The sequence below is a fragment of the Strongylocentrotus purpuratus genome, unplaced genomic scaffold, assembly GCF_000002235.5.
Source record: "Strongylocentrotus purpuratus isolate Spur 01 unplaced genomic scaffold, Spur_5.0 spur5_scaffold_7, whole genome shotgun sequence".
NCBI classification, from domain to species: domain Eukaryota; kingdom Metazoa; phylum Echinodermata; class Echinoidea; order Camarodonta; family Strongylocentrotidae; genus Strongylocentrotus; species Strongylocentrotus purpuratus.
The window spans coordinates 28,652,888-28,668,083 of NW_022145613.1; the positions used below are offsets into that span (position 1 = coordinate 28,652,888).

Here is a 15,196-nt window from a genome sequence, read left to right on the forward strand (position 1 = left end):
GCATGTGTCTTAATCGTTTGTAATTTTGGGCACGTGATCCAGGTTAAAATATATAGAATTTGTCGGCTTTGCTTACTCAAGGTTTTTAAAATCCTTTTATTCAAGTATGGTCGACAGAAAGACATAATTTAGATGTCAGTCTAGACTTATTTTTCTGTTCAATTCGACTTCTGACTTGTTAGACTGAGCTTTTAAACTGGGCATGAGGTCTATTTTTAGTAGCTGACGTCATGACGGTAGGACTGGGAAAAGGAATGACAGAAATACATTTTTGTTTAAATCTTTGGAAGAATTATATCGAGATCATGTATTTTAGAAAAATTAAATAGCAACTTAAGTCAATTCAATGGCGTATTGCTGTTACGTTATTTATATCATGCTATATTATAATAAAGTAAATAGATTCATCTGAATCTGAATCTAACATGACAGACAATTTCATAAATGTTTATGATCATAATATTTTATAAAAAAAACAGCAATAATCCACAGCGTATACAATTGTGACCAGTGCCATCTTCATCTTGGCCATAATTATCCACATTACGAAATACTAACCCAGCTCCATATCATAAATCGGGTGAGTGCCGACAAAACTACTGGAAGTCGGGTACTGGTTATTATTCAACCACTATTACAATGATTCATTAAATAATAACATAATTTTCGCAGCTATATGGTTGAATAATATTGCATAATTTAGTACAGCATAGAAACTAGTCACGGTCAATCTTTGGCTTTGTTACGTACATAATCGAATTCGACAAAAACTCGAAGACATAATACAGAGTGATTACATTTTCCAATTAAATTGGGTATACATTCGTCAGCTCATATCAAATCATGATTTAGTTAAGTCAAAACTGAAAAACTGGGAAACTTATGCATCTCCGAAAATATGAAATATGGTGATATACAACTACGCTAATGGCATGAAATAACAGGAATCTGCATGTTGACATAACGCTGTTTTTTGGTTTTTCACATCCATTCTTCTACAGAAAATATCTCATTTGTCAGTGATGACAGTGACAGTTATACACTTTATTGAAAATACTGCCGAACATGTGAATAAAATGTATGTTTTATTAAACACAGACAGGGGTAAATACGTGACGATCTTCCTTTTATAGCAAAAATCAATATTGTTCTCGTACACATTTCTTGGAGAAAAATATAAGATGTAGGGCATAAACACACTATACAGGTATGCTATTAGTGATAAGCTAAAAATAAACGTTGATTTTATGAATAAACGAATTTGTAATCATTTTAGATAATGAAACACAGTTAAAACCCGGGTGCTTCGACAAATACTCCGACGACGATTACTCCGCAGTCGTGTTCCTATACACTAGCTATATTCATAACTTTAACCTTGTATCAAACACTATACCAAACTGTAATCTATTCCTTAACCTACACCTACCCTACAATCAAACTGCGATCGTAATCAAAACCCTGTATCTATGAGAAAATAACGCCCGAATCAATTTTCCGGGTTCCTTACATGACGGATATTTTTAGAGTTCAGCTAGGTATGACGTAATTCTCGTCACCAGGATCGTCGGGGGCACTTCTCCCTGCTTCATTCGCCGCCTGTCGTCCGCGCACTTGCCCCACCGCGTCATTTCGGTAGGAGGAGCAAGGAGTTACGATCTCTTGGTAGGAATGAGTTTGGACGGAATTCGGGCATTGATCTCCTTCTCCGTTCGGGCTCAGGTATATGCCTTGATAGGAATTGCGTTCCGGATTCGTCCGATCAAGACCGGTGTATGGTTTCTGCTTAGCAGCAGTGGGTTCTTTAGAGTTCCTCAAGGATCGTCGAGCTCGTCTGAAATGTCATATGGTAAAAAGATTCTGTTGATAGAAATTGTGACTACAACGGGGAGTCAGGGGCGTCGCTAGACCTTTTTCAGTGGGGGGGGGGGTGTAGAGGCCAACGATTACCGACAAAACTAGCCACCAATTACCGACAAAATTAAATGTCCAATATCTACAAATTCAACCCTATAAACCTGGGGCCGAAGGCTAAACTGTTTTTCCTATGGACTATCTATAGTACTTTCATATGCGCAAAATGGTCATTTTCCTCGACGACATAAATATACGAATTATTTCTTCAATTTAGTCAGCATCATAGCTATATATTTTAATGCAGGCGCGGAGCTAGGATCTTATTTTAGGGAGGGGCGGTAGTGAGCAAGAGAATCACTTAAAAGCGCGGAAGCGAAGCGCGGAAGCTTAGAGGTTTCCTTAAATTATTAGGAAAAGAAGACGATTAATTGTACCGTTTTCGACTGGTAATCCTTGGCTGAATGAAATCCCCCCCCCCCTCCCGCGCGAAGCGCGAAAGCTTTGACGTTTCATTAAATTATTATAAAAAAGAAGACGATTTGCTGTACCGTTCTCGACTGTTTATCCTTTTCTGAATTCAGTTCCCCCCTCCCGCGCAAAGCGCGGAAGCTTTGACGTTTCATTAAATTATGAGAAAAAGTAGACGATTCGGTGTACTGTTCTCGACTCTTAATCCTTATCTGAATGAAGCTTCCCCCTCCCGCGTTTCATAACAATTTAGAGAAAGGTAGACGATTCATCGTACCTTCTCTTCTTTTACTCCCACTCCTCCTCTCTCAGACTCTTACCTACCCTTAACCATTATTCACCAGAAATCAATATCTACTGGTGAACTTCCAAGAGACTGGTTACGAGCAAATGTCACTCCCCTGTACAAGAAAGGTAATCGTTCGGAACCAGCTAACTACCGTCCTGTATCGTTGACCTCGATCCCATGCAAGATTTTGGAACATATTATTTATTATAGCGTAATGTCTCACCTAGAGGAAGTCGGTTACCTGAACGACAAACAGCATGGCTTCCGTAGGGGTCACTCATGTGAGACCCAGCGAGCCTTGACCGTCAATGATCTTGCCAAGATGTTAGAGGACAAAGGCCAAGTCGACATCATTATCATGGACTTTTGCAAGGCGTTCGATATGGTCCCACATGAGAGACTCCTCCTAAAACTTCATCATGCCGGAATCCAAGGATCTTTGCACATATGGATTAAAAACTTCCTTACAAAAAGATCTCAACAAGTTGTTCTTGATGGTACCTCCTCATCTTCCATACACGTCACGTCAGGAGTACCGCAGGGCACTGTATTAGGCCCTTTGCTGTTTCTCATGTACATAAACGACATATCTGAGGGAATAACGTCAGAAGTCCGACTTTTTGCCGACGATTGCATCATGTATAGGCAGATAAAGAGCAACCAAGATAGTCTGGATCTACAGAGAGACATCAATCGCCTGGTTGCTTGGTAACAACGCTGGCAAATGAAATTCAACAAAACAAAATGTTATGCAATGCATTTTACTCACAAAAAGAAGATAATCGAAACACAGTATCGAATGGGGGATTCCGTTTTGGAAGTTGTACTCAAGCACACATATTTGGGGGTAGAACTTGACAGTAAACTCAGCTGGGCAAATCACATCCAAAATGTTACATCAAGGGCAAATCGGATGCTTGGATTACTTCGGAGAAACCTCTTTAGCTGCTCTCCCAAAATAAAAGCAGTTTCCTATAAAACTCTCGTCAGGCCACGACTTGAGTACTGTGCCTCAGTTTGGGACCCTTATCAGAAGGAATACATAAAACAACTCGAAGGAGTTCAACGACGTGCTGCAAGATTCGTCTTGAACCGTCATGAACGCCGGAGCAGCGTCCCTGAGATGATCTCCTATCTGAAATGGCAACCATTGGAGCACAGAAGAGCAGCCCAGAGGTTGACTTTCCTCTACAAATCCATCCACAACTTAATTGCCATTGATACTGACCACTACCAAAACAGGTCATCTGGAGTAGGGGTATCTACAAGAATAAGGTCTTCAGTATCATTCAAGAAGTTATCCGCTGTAAAGGACTGTTATAAACACTCTCTATATCCCAGGACATTCCCCGAATGGAACTTTCTCCCTACCCATGCTAGAAATACCCCCACCCTTGGAGCCTTTAAAGATACCTTACAAAAGCTCAACATGGGCGAAATAATTGCTAGAGCCCACTTCAGAAATTAAGTATAGGATACTATGCTCAGTCGACTGCGCCTGCATGTTACATCCCAGCTGAGGAGTTTATGCAGTACCCCACCAGAACCAGAACCAGAACCAGAACCAGAACTCTCCTCTCTTTCACCCCCGGTTCTTTTGTTTCCCTTTCACTCTTATTTCTTCTTTTTTCCTTTTCTTTTTTTTCTTTTCTTTCCCTTTCCCTCTCTTTTTTCCCTTTCTTTTTTTCTCTCTCTTTTTTCCCCTCTCTTTTTTTCCCTCTCTTTTTTTTCCCTCCCCCTTTTCTCTTTCCCGACGGCAGCGCAATTTTACCGACAATATCCTGACAGGTGGGGGTGTCGCACCCCCCCCCCCCCTTTGGCGACGCCCCTGCGGGGAGTGCATTTTTAATTGATACAACCATTTCACCATTTTGTCATATTTCCAAGGATGTTACTAAGGAACGAGCTCCTATTGATCCAATAACCAGTTCGTAGATACAAGTCTGCGCACGGGCAGATGAAGGTAATTTGTACCAAAATTGTTAAACCCTTTGAAAAGAATACCGGATACGTACTCATGAAAGTCATGTAATTGTTTTTTATGTATGCACCGTCACGACGGTACATTCTATGGAACACGGGTTGAAGTGGGACTTCTCCATGTGTAAAAGATATGTGGATAGTTTTGGGTTACTTGTAATACATGCTAACTACGAACTGGTCTATGATATTGTTAGGAACTGTATTAACTCATACCTTGATAAGTAAAGCAACAAAGAAACTATAACACTATAGATGAGCAGGATTCCACATAGAGTTCCTAGGACCGCGGCCGTCACTCCTTTAAGTCAAACGGGAAAAAGGGGAGAAAGGAAAAGAGAAATATTGGCTGCGGTTCTCAAAAATCTTTCTGTAAGGCTTAAAAATTAGAACAAAAGAAGAGAAGCTCGACCAGTAGAAGAAGTAGTAGCTAGTAGTAGGAGTAGTAGTAGTAGAAGTAGTAGAAGTAGCAGTAGTAGTGGTGAAATACTAAGATTTGAAGAAAAAAATTGATTCAATTGAAGAAAAAAAAAAATCACTTTTTTTTTTCAACTCCCAAATAGTAAACCAAAATAGTACTCTCATATAGTACTTTCTAAAAATAGGTCAAATATTTCTGGTCATGTGACGAGCTCTCAACCAATCAAAAGCCAACAAATTTTTGATGCAAGATATAATATATTTTATTGGATAGCTTGTTTAGTACAAGGCCAATAAGCCACAAGCTCCATAAAAATATATTAATGATAATAAAAATAATAATCATAATAATAATAGCAATGATAATATTAATAATATTAATAATGGCAACTACAGTAGAAAGAGTCAGTGCGTGGTAAGCCTATATCAAAGGAGACAGGTCCATTTGAGTTGAATGATGCCTCTTGATATTTTTTCGAATAAAAGTCCAAATCTTAAGAATTTAGAGGGAATAATACAGCATTACATAATAATTGTTGCATAATTGTTTTTCTCTTTACCAAATATAAAACGCGTGAGGCCGTGAGCACGTCTTCATACACTGAAATATAGAGCATATAGGCGAAGGCTATGATTAAGGATTAACAATGTCCCACCGAAGAGGAAAAGAGAAAAATTGGCGAAGGATACACCCCTTCCTATGTTTGAAGGCAAACAGGAGTTGTACATAACCCCGCCCCCCGCCCCCGTTACCGGGGAAATACCCTTGATAATATAAAAATATGAAAACACTTTGTAATACAGTACTACCTTTCTCGGTGATAAAGGGCGGTGTAGGTTCATGCTGAGTTATCGTTGACTGTTGCCCAGCTGAAAAATAATGACAGAACAGGACCCCAACATATGAAAAAATGATTAATCGACATTAGAGCACACGTGAGTAAAAATAATTTCAGTTTCAGTTTCAGTTTCAGTTTTATTTTTCATGTCCAACAGAACATTATTTTTGACAAGAAATCAGATATACAATTCAGCGTTCAATAATATAATACATTTTACATGGTTTAAAGTTGTGAAATAGAAAGTATACATATATATCCAGTATAATGGGTTTATAATTTTTCTTTTTAGAGATAAACCTGTGAAAATGGAGCGGGATCCACTGAAAAGCAAAGCTTGTAAAATGTGGATCCCTCAAAATAATGACAAACATAATTTTTGTATCATGTAAATATATCGACGATATGGCGATGCAGAATATGATAACAGCCCACGAGACCGACAATGTTGGTTTCGTGAACCTTTCCGAAAAGTTGTTGTCAGAAGGCCATTGAGAGCGAGAGTAAGTCACAAGGTTGACCAGACCGACCTTGTCGATGTTGGGGGCTGTTGGTCTCGCGGGTTGTCGGTCTTGACCCGGAAGAAAAATTGGCAAGGTACAGACCGCATAATGATAACAAATGTAAAACGACCAACTAGATCTTTACGTAGAAAAAGTAGAAGAAGGAAATATGGGATATGGGCATGATGGTTCGTAATTATAATTATAGCCCTACCCAATAAACTAGAATAGTTAAAAAGGAAATAAGAATCTCCGTCACAAGAAGCAATCTTGCAAGGTTACAAAAATGTGGTGCATGGAGTAAAATTAGACAATTGCACTACAGTTAATTGATTTCAATATTTTTTTGTTGTGAAAAAATGGTTAGTTCATGTATGCATCCTTTAACAAAAAAGAAAGGAAACAACAGCAACAGCAGTAACAGCAACAACATCATCAACAACAACAACACGTGATATATTGGATGTGCTGTGGTGCCAAAACGGCATTTTTTTTTAACCCCCCCCCCCCCCAAACAAAAAGAAGAGGAAACTGTGCTGCTTGATTAGTTGCATAGGCGCCGGAAGTGGGGGGGCAGGGGGGGGGCAGTTGCCCCCCCAATCAAAAAAGTGGGGGGGGGCAAAACGCATTTTTGCCCCCCCAAAACGCCCCCCCCCCTCCAAAAAAAAAAAAAAGAAGGCAGTTAAGGAGTAAATATGGTTTGTATTTTTAACCCAAAAGAACATAACAATAATAAAAACCTGAATTAAATCACATATAAAATTCCATTCAAAGAAAAGGAAAGTTCACATGAATTCAATTTCATTAACATTGCGCATTCCACCTATACGGTATATATCAATGGAGGTCTTTATAATAGCGATACGCGCATATTGTGGAAATATTGTGCGAGAATGGGAAAGCGTGTCTGTTTTTTTTGTTATAGGGGTGAGAAGACATGAGCCCCTGAACGCTGGCGTACTGATGGGGGAGGGGGGGGGGGGTGTATTTTCTTATTCGATACCAGTGATTTACAAATATTACTGTTATGACATGATTTTCTGGGTTTTTTTTTCTCCATTTTTTTGTAAGTCATACCTTTTTATGCGTTTGTTGGAAAATAAGAAATTCCCAAATTACAGTCGGGCGAAAAATACGCTTATTTAGAAACCTTCATGTAAAGGTTTGCAAAGTGGCTGGGCTCGAGCCCCCCCCCCTCACTTTTTGAAAAAGTATGTTAAAGAGAAAAAGAAAGAAAGACGGAGAGAAAAAATTAGTGACCTGCCAATGTTACAAATAAGGTAGAAAAAATGATCATCTGACCGTAATTAAATGCCTAAAACGTCAGAGCTTACGGGGGCTCCGCCCCCGAGCCCTACCAAGGGCCCTAAGGCGGTCCCCTGGATGCAATCTAACCGTAATTAAATACCTAAAACCCCTGAGCTTCCGGGGGCTCTGCCCCCTGGATGCTCATCTGACCGTAATTAAATACCAAAAACCCCGAGCTTCCGGGGGTTATGCCCCCTGGAACCCACCGAGAGCCCTAAAACGGGCCCCTGGATGCTCATCTGACCGTAATTAAATACCTCAAACCCCTGAGCTTCCGGGGGCTCTGCCCCCTGGACCTCACCAAGGGCCCTAAGGCGGGCCCCTGGATGCTCATCTGACCGTAATTAAATACCCAAAACCCCTGAGCTTCCGGGGGCTCTGCCCCCTGGACCCCACCAAGGGCCCTAATGCGGGCCCCTGGATGCACATCTGACTGTAATTAAATACCTAAAACTCCTGAGCTTCCGGGGGCTCTGCCCCCTGGACCCCACCAAGGGCCCTAAGGCGGGCCCCTGGATGCTCATCTGACCGTAATTAAATACCCAAAACCCCTGAGCTTCCGGGGGCTCTGCCCCCTGGACCCAACCAAGGGTCCTGAGGCGGGCCCCTGGATGCTCATCTCGTAATTAAATACCTAAAACCCCTGAGCTTCCGGGGGCTCTGCCCCCTGGACCCAACCAAGGGCCCTAAGGTGGCCCCTAGATGCTCATCTGACCATAGTAAGATATTGAAACCTCTGAGCATCTAGGCCCCCCCCCCCCCTGGAACACGTCAATGGCCTTAAAGAGGGCCCTGGATGCTCATCTAACCGTAATTAAATACCTAAAACCCCAGAGCTTCTGGGGGCTCAGCCCCTTGACCCCCTGCCGGTGCTCAGACCCTGAGCCCCACGCCAATTTACGCTCTACCTGATCGTTATTACTCCACTTTGAAAAACGTTCCGCGGGACTTGCATGTAATGTGCAAGACTGGTGGTGATGCAGATTTTTCGTCTGCCCCCCCCCCCCTACCGAACGTTATTTCTCATTACGTCACTGCCCCTGGAAGGTGAGCCCCCTGGAATGTTTGCCCCCCCCCAATCCCAAACTGCTTCCGGCGCGCCTGATTAGTTGTAATTACAATTGTAAAATTTTTCCTAAGATACTGGCTCGTAAGTCGTAATACGACAACAGGTAACCTGACTAATGCCTCATTCTCTTAGCCAGTTAGATTATACGCCCTTCTGTATATGGTGTTGTAGGCAGGAGATTCTGTGATTCATTTTGGTGTTTTTTTTTAAAACTATTTAATACGAGCTAATTTTGTGTGCAAAAAGTCCAAGTTGAGCTACAACGGTGCTCCATTCCATTGGAATTACTTTCTTAAAGATGGTTTAAATATCAAAATGTTCGATCCTAGACACACCGAAGTATAACATTGTTGTTAATTGTTTGAAAACATGATAAGGACTATAGGCTAAAATATTAAGTTACCAGAAGTCGTTGAAATTGTCATCACGCTAGTTGACTTTTCAGTCGTCTGTTGCGGACCAGGAAGAACTAGAAGCAGAGGAAAAATACAGAAAAACAGAAAAAGGGTCTTGCAGTTAATTACAAAGCCTACCCAATCATAAAACCCAAACTGATTAAAATGTGTGTTACGTCATCTTACGTTGGTGGCGGGTGGTCACTCTTCACTATGATGTTTTGCTTTTACCAGTGTGGTGGTACAGGTATGATACAAAACCATGCCATTGAAGTGACTGCTGTCTCATCCCTAATTTAGGTTTGTATTGTGTTTTTTTATATGGTGGCAGTGGTAAGATATGAACTCATCCATTGAAATGACTGGTAACCCATCCTAGTGTTGGCTGTTTTGTCCTCCTCTTACGGGTAGGATAAACAACAGATTACAACTAAATTATTCATACCCCTTGTATGTTTTTTTTTGTGGGGGGGGGGATGTTTTTCGTAACTTAGAATTGAATTACATGCATAGCATTTATTAAATACATTTAGATGTAAACTTTGATATGTCATATTCTAACGAAACATAAATCGGGTCAAATAAATTGTGTACATGCTTTAAAAAATACTCAGTAAAGTTGGTAAGGGTATGAATAATTTAGTTGTTAACTGTACTGTATGAACCCATGTAGTTGAAATGGCTTGCTGGAGTGGGGGTTGTTCTACCCCCCCCCCTTGAAATGGTGACAGCGGCAGGATATGAAAGCATGACAATATTTTACTGGTGCTTCGTCCTTTTTGGGTAGGGTTGGAAGGGGTGAGGTCGTTTTATTTCCCTCAGATAGATTGTGCCTCGGCGCCTAATGTGGGTTTATTCTGTCTCTCTTGACTTGTTAGCAGCGGAGTAACACATAATTGAAATGTCTGATGCGATATCCCAAGATTGGGTTTCTTGTCATCTCCTTGGCTTGCCGTTTAAACCCCCTCCCATACGCCCGGCCTACTAAATATCTATCCCGATTCACTAACAAAACAAAAATAACGAAATTAACGCAACCGTTTCATCTAATTGCAAGATGATCTCAACGGCAGTATTTATGATCTTGAGTCTCTCTCTCTCTCTCTATTATATAATTTTTCTTGAGGTCCCTGAAGATAAGGCCCTATTCTTTGAATTCAAATACTGTTAGCTGCTACTTAGCTTCACTAATTAGTATGATAATGATAATACTACTACTACTAATAATAATAATAGTAATAACAATAATGATGAAAATAATGATGATAATAATAATAATAACAATAATAATACCAGCAACAATAATGTCATAATTTATACTTACGATCAAAAACAGAAATTGTTCCGGACTTGCTACAGACAATCCTGTTTTCAGAGCACGGGCATTCCTCGGTATGTCCAGGCCCAGTCAAAGTGCTAGTGTAGTTTGAGCTAGCATTAATTCCGCAGAAACACCACAGCTCGCAATCATCAGTGCCATTGGTAAGTACACCAGCGTAAGTGTAACGGCCGACCTTTTTGCAGGATGCAAAACACAACTCGGTTCTCTGATTACGGTTGTTCGTGGAATTATAGAATAAGGCCAATAATTCGAATTCATAACAACCATCTGTTGAACAAGTTGAAAGGTGATGAAAAGCATTAAAATAGCTACAAGAAATACAGTTTTATATTTTCATACGGATTGAGACCCCCCCCCCCCAACAAAAATAAACCTTCACAACTTTTCAATTTTGTATTTTGTAAATGCGAATATTTCATCGAGGGTTTATGGTATTTCTGGGTGTAAAAATCCTTCCTGCGTATCATGATACCATCTTTGTATTCAATTGTATTTTCCTTGAGTGCAAATCAAATAAGACGGTGGATCATGAAGAAACATCTCACCTACTTGGGGGGGGGGGTCGTTGTCGTTGGGGGGGGGGTGCCCTGACCGTTCAGCCCAATTCAAGTTCAAAGAAACTGATTTCAACAGGCAGTAAATGAATATTCGTGAATCCTATTGTGCACAATGTTGAACATTTCTCTCATTATGCAAATTATTCTAGTACAATATTTTCACCTGATAAAATTATGGAATGTATTTTACAATAGGTGTATTTATATGTCGTTTATTAAATTTAAAATTCACTGATAAGTTTTCCCTCTCTTTTTAAGGCGTGCTGTATCCTTGAAATCTCCAGTAGTTATTTTTTGTTGAAACATAAATACATACATGTATATTGTACATATATTTATTCCAGCATTATGACACATATTTAAAGAAACAAATGAAGGGGATTTGTTGTGTTACTATAGAAGTTTAAATCCATATATAGAAAGAAAGAAAGCATGAAGTTACGATTACAACCGATTGAAGAGGGACAAAAATGCTTGTAATAATAACAGTGGTTAAGGTGATGATGATGATGATGATGATAATATACTGCTTCTACTACTAGCTACACATATTCCATTACTACTGATCGCTAGTTCTTAGAGTAAAATTAATGATGATAACAATAATAATTAACGATATCAATACAAATAATAATGGTATTAACTAACAATAAAATGGATAATTATAACAATAAAAATAATATTCTTAATGATGATACAGATGATGGTAGTGACGATAATAATGATAGTAATAATTATGAATAAAAATATAATGACAGAGGCGAAGAAGATATCTGAAAGGATCCAAAATGATCTCTCCAACTTACCAACTGACAGCCCTTCAGACTGAGATGTATGAGCCAAAACCAGTATTATCGGTACAATGTAGAACAGCATGCGATTGGTATCCATAGCTAATTGCAGAATAATCAAGAAAATAATTACAATTATCAATTTAGTTTGTTCCTTTGACTTGCCCGATGTTTTACAACAGTCATATAATCATTTAGTTCAACTTTTTTTCTCTTAGCAAAATGACGTCAGGAGATGATCAATACTGCTCGATGAAGCAATATCTCAAATGAAAATGACTTTTCGCTTTGGCAAAGATCTTTATCTTTATTATAATAACTGACAAGGTAGAAGTGGCAATCCTTGGAGTTACTCGCCTTATATCCCTATAGCTCCCTTGGAGAGCTGCCAAAGGGATAACCTCATACCAACCAGTACCAAGTAACAACAGATCATTCCTTGCCTTCTACAGGAAATGACAAGTAAAATACAAATATAGCAGGCGCGGATCTACGGGGGGGGGGGGATTAGGGGTTAAACCCCCCCCCCCAAAAAAAAAGGGAAAAAAAAAGAGAAAAAGAAAGAAAAAAGAACGCACGCTGGAGAGAAACCCTTTCAAGTGCAAATATTGTGAGAAGATATTCAACTCATCTGGTAACTTAACCAAACACATGATAACCCTGGATATAACTGTGTATTAAACTGTTACTTGATTTAAAAAGACGTTATCATGCACTGCTTTTTATGGTCTCCATTGTGTTAATAGATGCCAGGAAAACATCACTTACGGGGTTCAAATAAACACCCCCGAAAAAATCGGCTCGCCGCTTCGCGGCTCGTGGACGATGCTCCGCATCGTCATTATTTTGGTCAAACCCCCCCCCTTAGCAGAAAGCTAGATCCGCCCCTGTATAGATATGATTGCCTTATTGGTAAGACATGAATATCACCACGACTATGTTGTGCACTGAAAGTAAAGCCATATAAAGAAATATTTGGACCCCAGCATTGAGTAATAATATTTCATTTCCTCTATCGCTTTCACTCCTGGCTTAAAGCTGTAAATACTTTCACATTTCATGTTTTCTCAACTTACTCAACGTGTGACGTATATAATCTGTTTTTAGCGAAAACGTATCACCAAAAAACGTGATGACCGTTCTTTATTGTGTTATATTTTCTATTAAGTCAATCATCCCCCTACTTGACACGTTATTTCGGACTTGTGCACCTCCTCTGCCAGAGAATCCTAGATCCTTCACTGCCCCTGAAGACAAGTTGAAGACAATCCCTGAGGCAATTATGTCATTTTGGACATTGATTCTATACATTGAAAAATAATTGATACTGATGTTTTTTCTCCCAAAGTCGAACCATACATTTTATGTTCAAGGAAAATAAAAAGAAACTACATTGTTTAGTACAGGAAAGGCAAAAACTAAAGAAGAGAAAAGAAAAGAAACTGCATTGTTTAGTACAGGGAAGGAAACAAGGGAAACGCTCTCGGCGGTCTCGCCTGCATAACGAAATTCAATATGATAAACCAGAACGTCAATGACGTAGCGCTCATCCGCATCTAGCAACAACAAATATCGTAAATTTTATGTGGTACAATTTTGAACTGGTCAGAAAATAAAAATTTGATGCCCTGGAAGGGACATCATTTCATTTCATTTGCACAAAGTACCATAAATAATCAATGGAGCATAATCTCACAATTCTGTGTAGAAGTTTAGTGTTCCAAATTTAGCTCTACCAGATAAGGCAAACCAAATCAAAATCAAAATCAAGTCAAGAAATGAGGAAAAAGAAGCAATTTTTGTTATTTTTGGAATAAATTTGCATAAATTACCATAATTAATTAATGGACAACAATTTCAAAATTCGGCGCCTATGTCTCGCTTTTTGCTACGCAGGCGAGACAAAAACGAAAGAAGAGAGAAAAAAAGAGAAGTAAAGAAAAGAAAAGAAAGAAAAAAAGTAAAGAAAAGTAAAGAAAAGAAAAAGAAAAGAAAAGAAAAGAAAGGAAAGGAAAGAGAAGAGAAGAGAAGAAAAGAAAAGAAAGAAAAGAAAAGAAAAGAAAAGAAAAGAAAAGAAAAGAAGAAAAAAATAGAAAAGAAATAAAAAGAATAGAAAAGAATAGAAAAGAATCAAACATGACGACATCATAGTTCATACATAATTTTTATAGTTTCAATTTTCTTGCAGATGTTACTGTTTTGCTGATTCATCTTCACAATCTCGTTGTTTCCTTCATGTGTTTCCTGTAAAATGTTAATGTTGACTATCTCTATTTAATTGCTGATGTTATATACGATGTACACTGGTCTCATAAAAACGTTTCGTATAGTGTATCGGTCGGTACAAAGGATAAATTCACAAGTATTTCTACATTGCGTCCAAGGAAAAAGAAAAGGCAGGGGGGGCAGGGCAAAAGCCCTTTCGGTAAACTGAGTAGATTTTAGGGTCATGAGGTCATATGCATGCACGAGGGAAAAGTTTATTATCCCTCCAAGGCTTTACATATCAACACCACAAACTGATACCTTTAATCTAAAAAAAAAATAAAAAAAATCAACAAATGACATGATTCCATTATGGTCGATAAGAAGACATAATTTAAATGTCAGTCTAGACTTATTATTTTCTGTTCAATTTGACTTCTGACTCGTTAGACTGAGCTTTAAAAGGGCATGAGGTCTACTTTTAGTAGCTGACGTCATGACAGTAGGACATGTATTTTAGAAAAGTTAAATAGTAACTTAAATCAATTCAATGGCATATTGTTGTTACGTTATTTATATCATGCACTATTATAATAAAGTAAATAGATTCATCTGAATCTCAGTCTAACATGAAAGACAATTTCATAAATGTTTATGATCATAATATTTTATAAACAAAACAGCAATAATCCACAGCGTATACATGTGACCAGTGCCATCTTCATCTTGGCCATAATTATCCACATTACGAAATACTAACCCAGCTCCATATCATCAATTTCATTTCATTTCATTTATTTTCCACATTAAAAACCAGAAGAATATACAAGGTAAGAAAATACATTTTATACATTTGACACATAGAGCAAATGAAAAACAGATACATAAGCATAAAAGAACAATGAAAATCTACATCAGTTAACAAACATCAACATTAAAACATAAAAGGGTGAGTAATGTAGATGGGGCTAGAAAAAGCGAAGCTTATCGAGTCTAGCCCCGGTAGCAATGAAGGGGAAGTCCACCCTGAGAATGTGTGTGGCCAAGTAAAGGTGGAGTAAACCCATTCTCAGGGTGGACTCTCCCTTCAAATGTCTGGTTTTATAATTAGATTAAATTGACCCGATGAAAGCATAATTGCGATTTGAAACATAATAATAATTATTTTTAGAT

General features: G+C 38.8%; 1 protein-coding gene across 1 annotated transcript; it reads right to left on the reverse strand.

Moving 5' to 3' along the window:
• Positions 1 to 1,330: 1,330 nt before the first annotated feature.
• Positions 1,331 to 11,918, reverse strand: LOC105436817. The gene is made up of 6 exons (XM_030974508.1): positions 11,834 to 11,918; positions 10,453 to 10,737; positions 9,137 to 9,202; positions 5,825 to 5,884; positions 4,811 to 4,895; positions 1,331 to 1,834 (listed from the first exon to the last, which is right to left on the reverse strand). Exons 1-6 carry the CDS (start codon positions 11,916 to 11,918, stop codon positions 1,531 to 1,533), a joined length of 885 nt encoding a protein of 294 aa, XP_030830368.1. The 3' UTR covers positions 1,331 to 1,530.
• Between the last annotated feature and the right edge of the window lie 3,278 nt (positions 11,919 to 15,196).

Coding starts and splice junctions, on each gene's coding strand:
- LOC105436817 (XM_030974508.1), bottom strand. CDS start 11,918: ATGGATACCAATCGCATGCTGTTCTACATTGTACCGATAATACTGGTT. Junction 5,885..9,136: donor GACAATTTCAACGACTTCTG/GTAACTTAATAT, acceptor ATTATTTTTCAG/CTGGGCAACAGTCAACGATA. Junction 4,896..5,824: donor GCCCTTTATCACCGAGAAAG/GTAGTACTGTAT, acceptor TTTGACTTAAAG/GAGTGACGGCCGCGGTCCTA.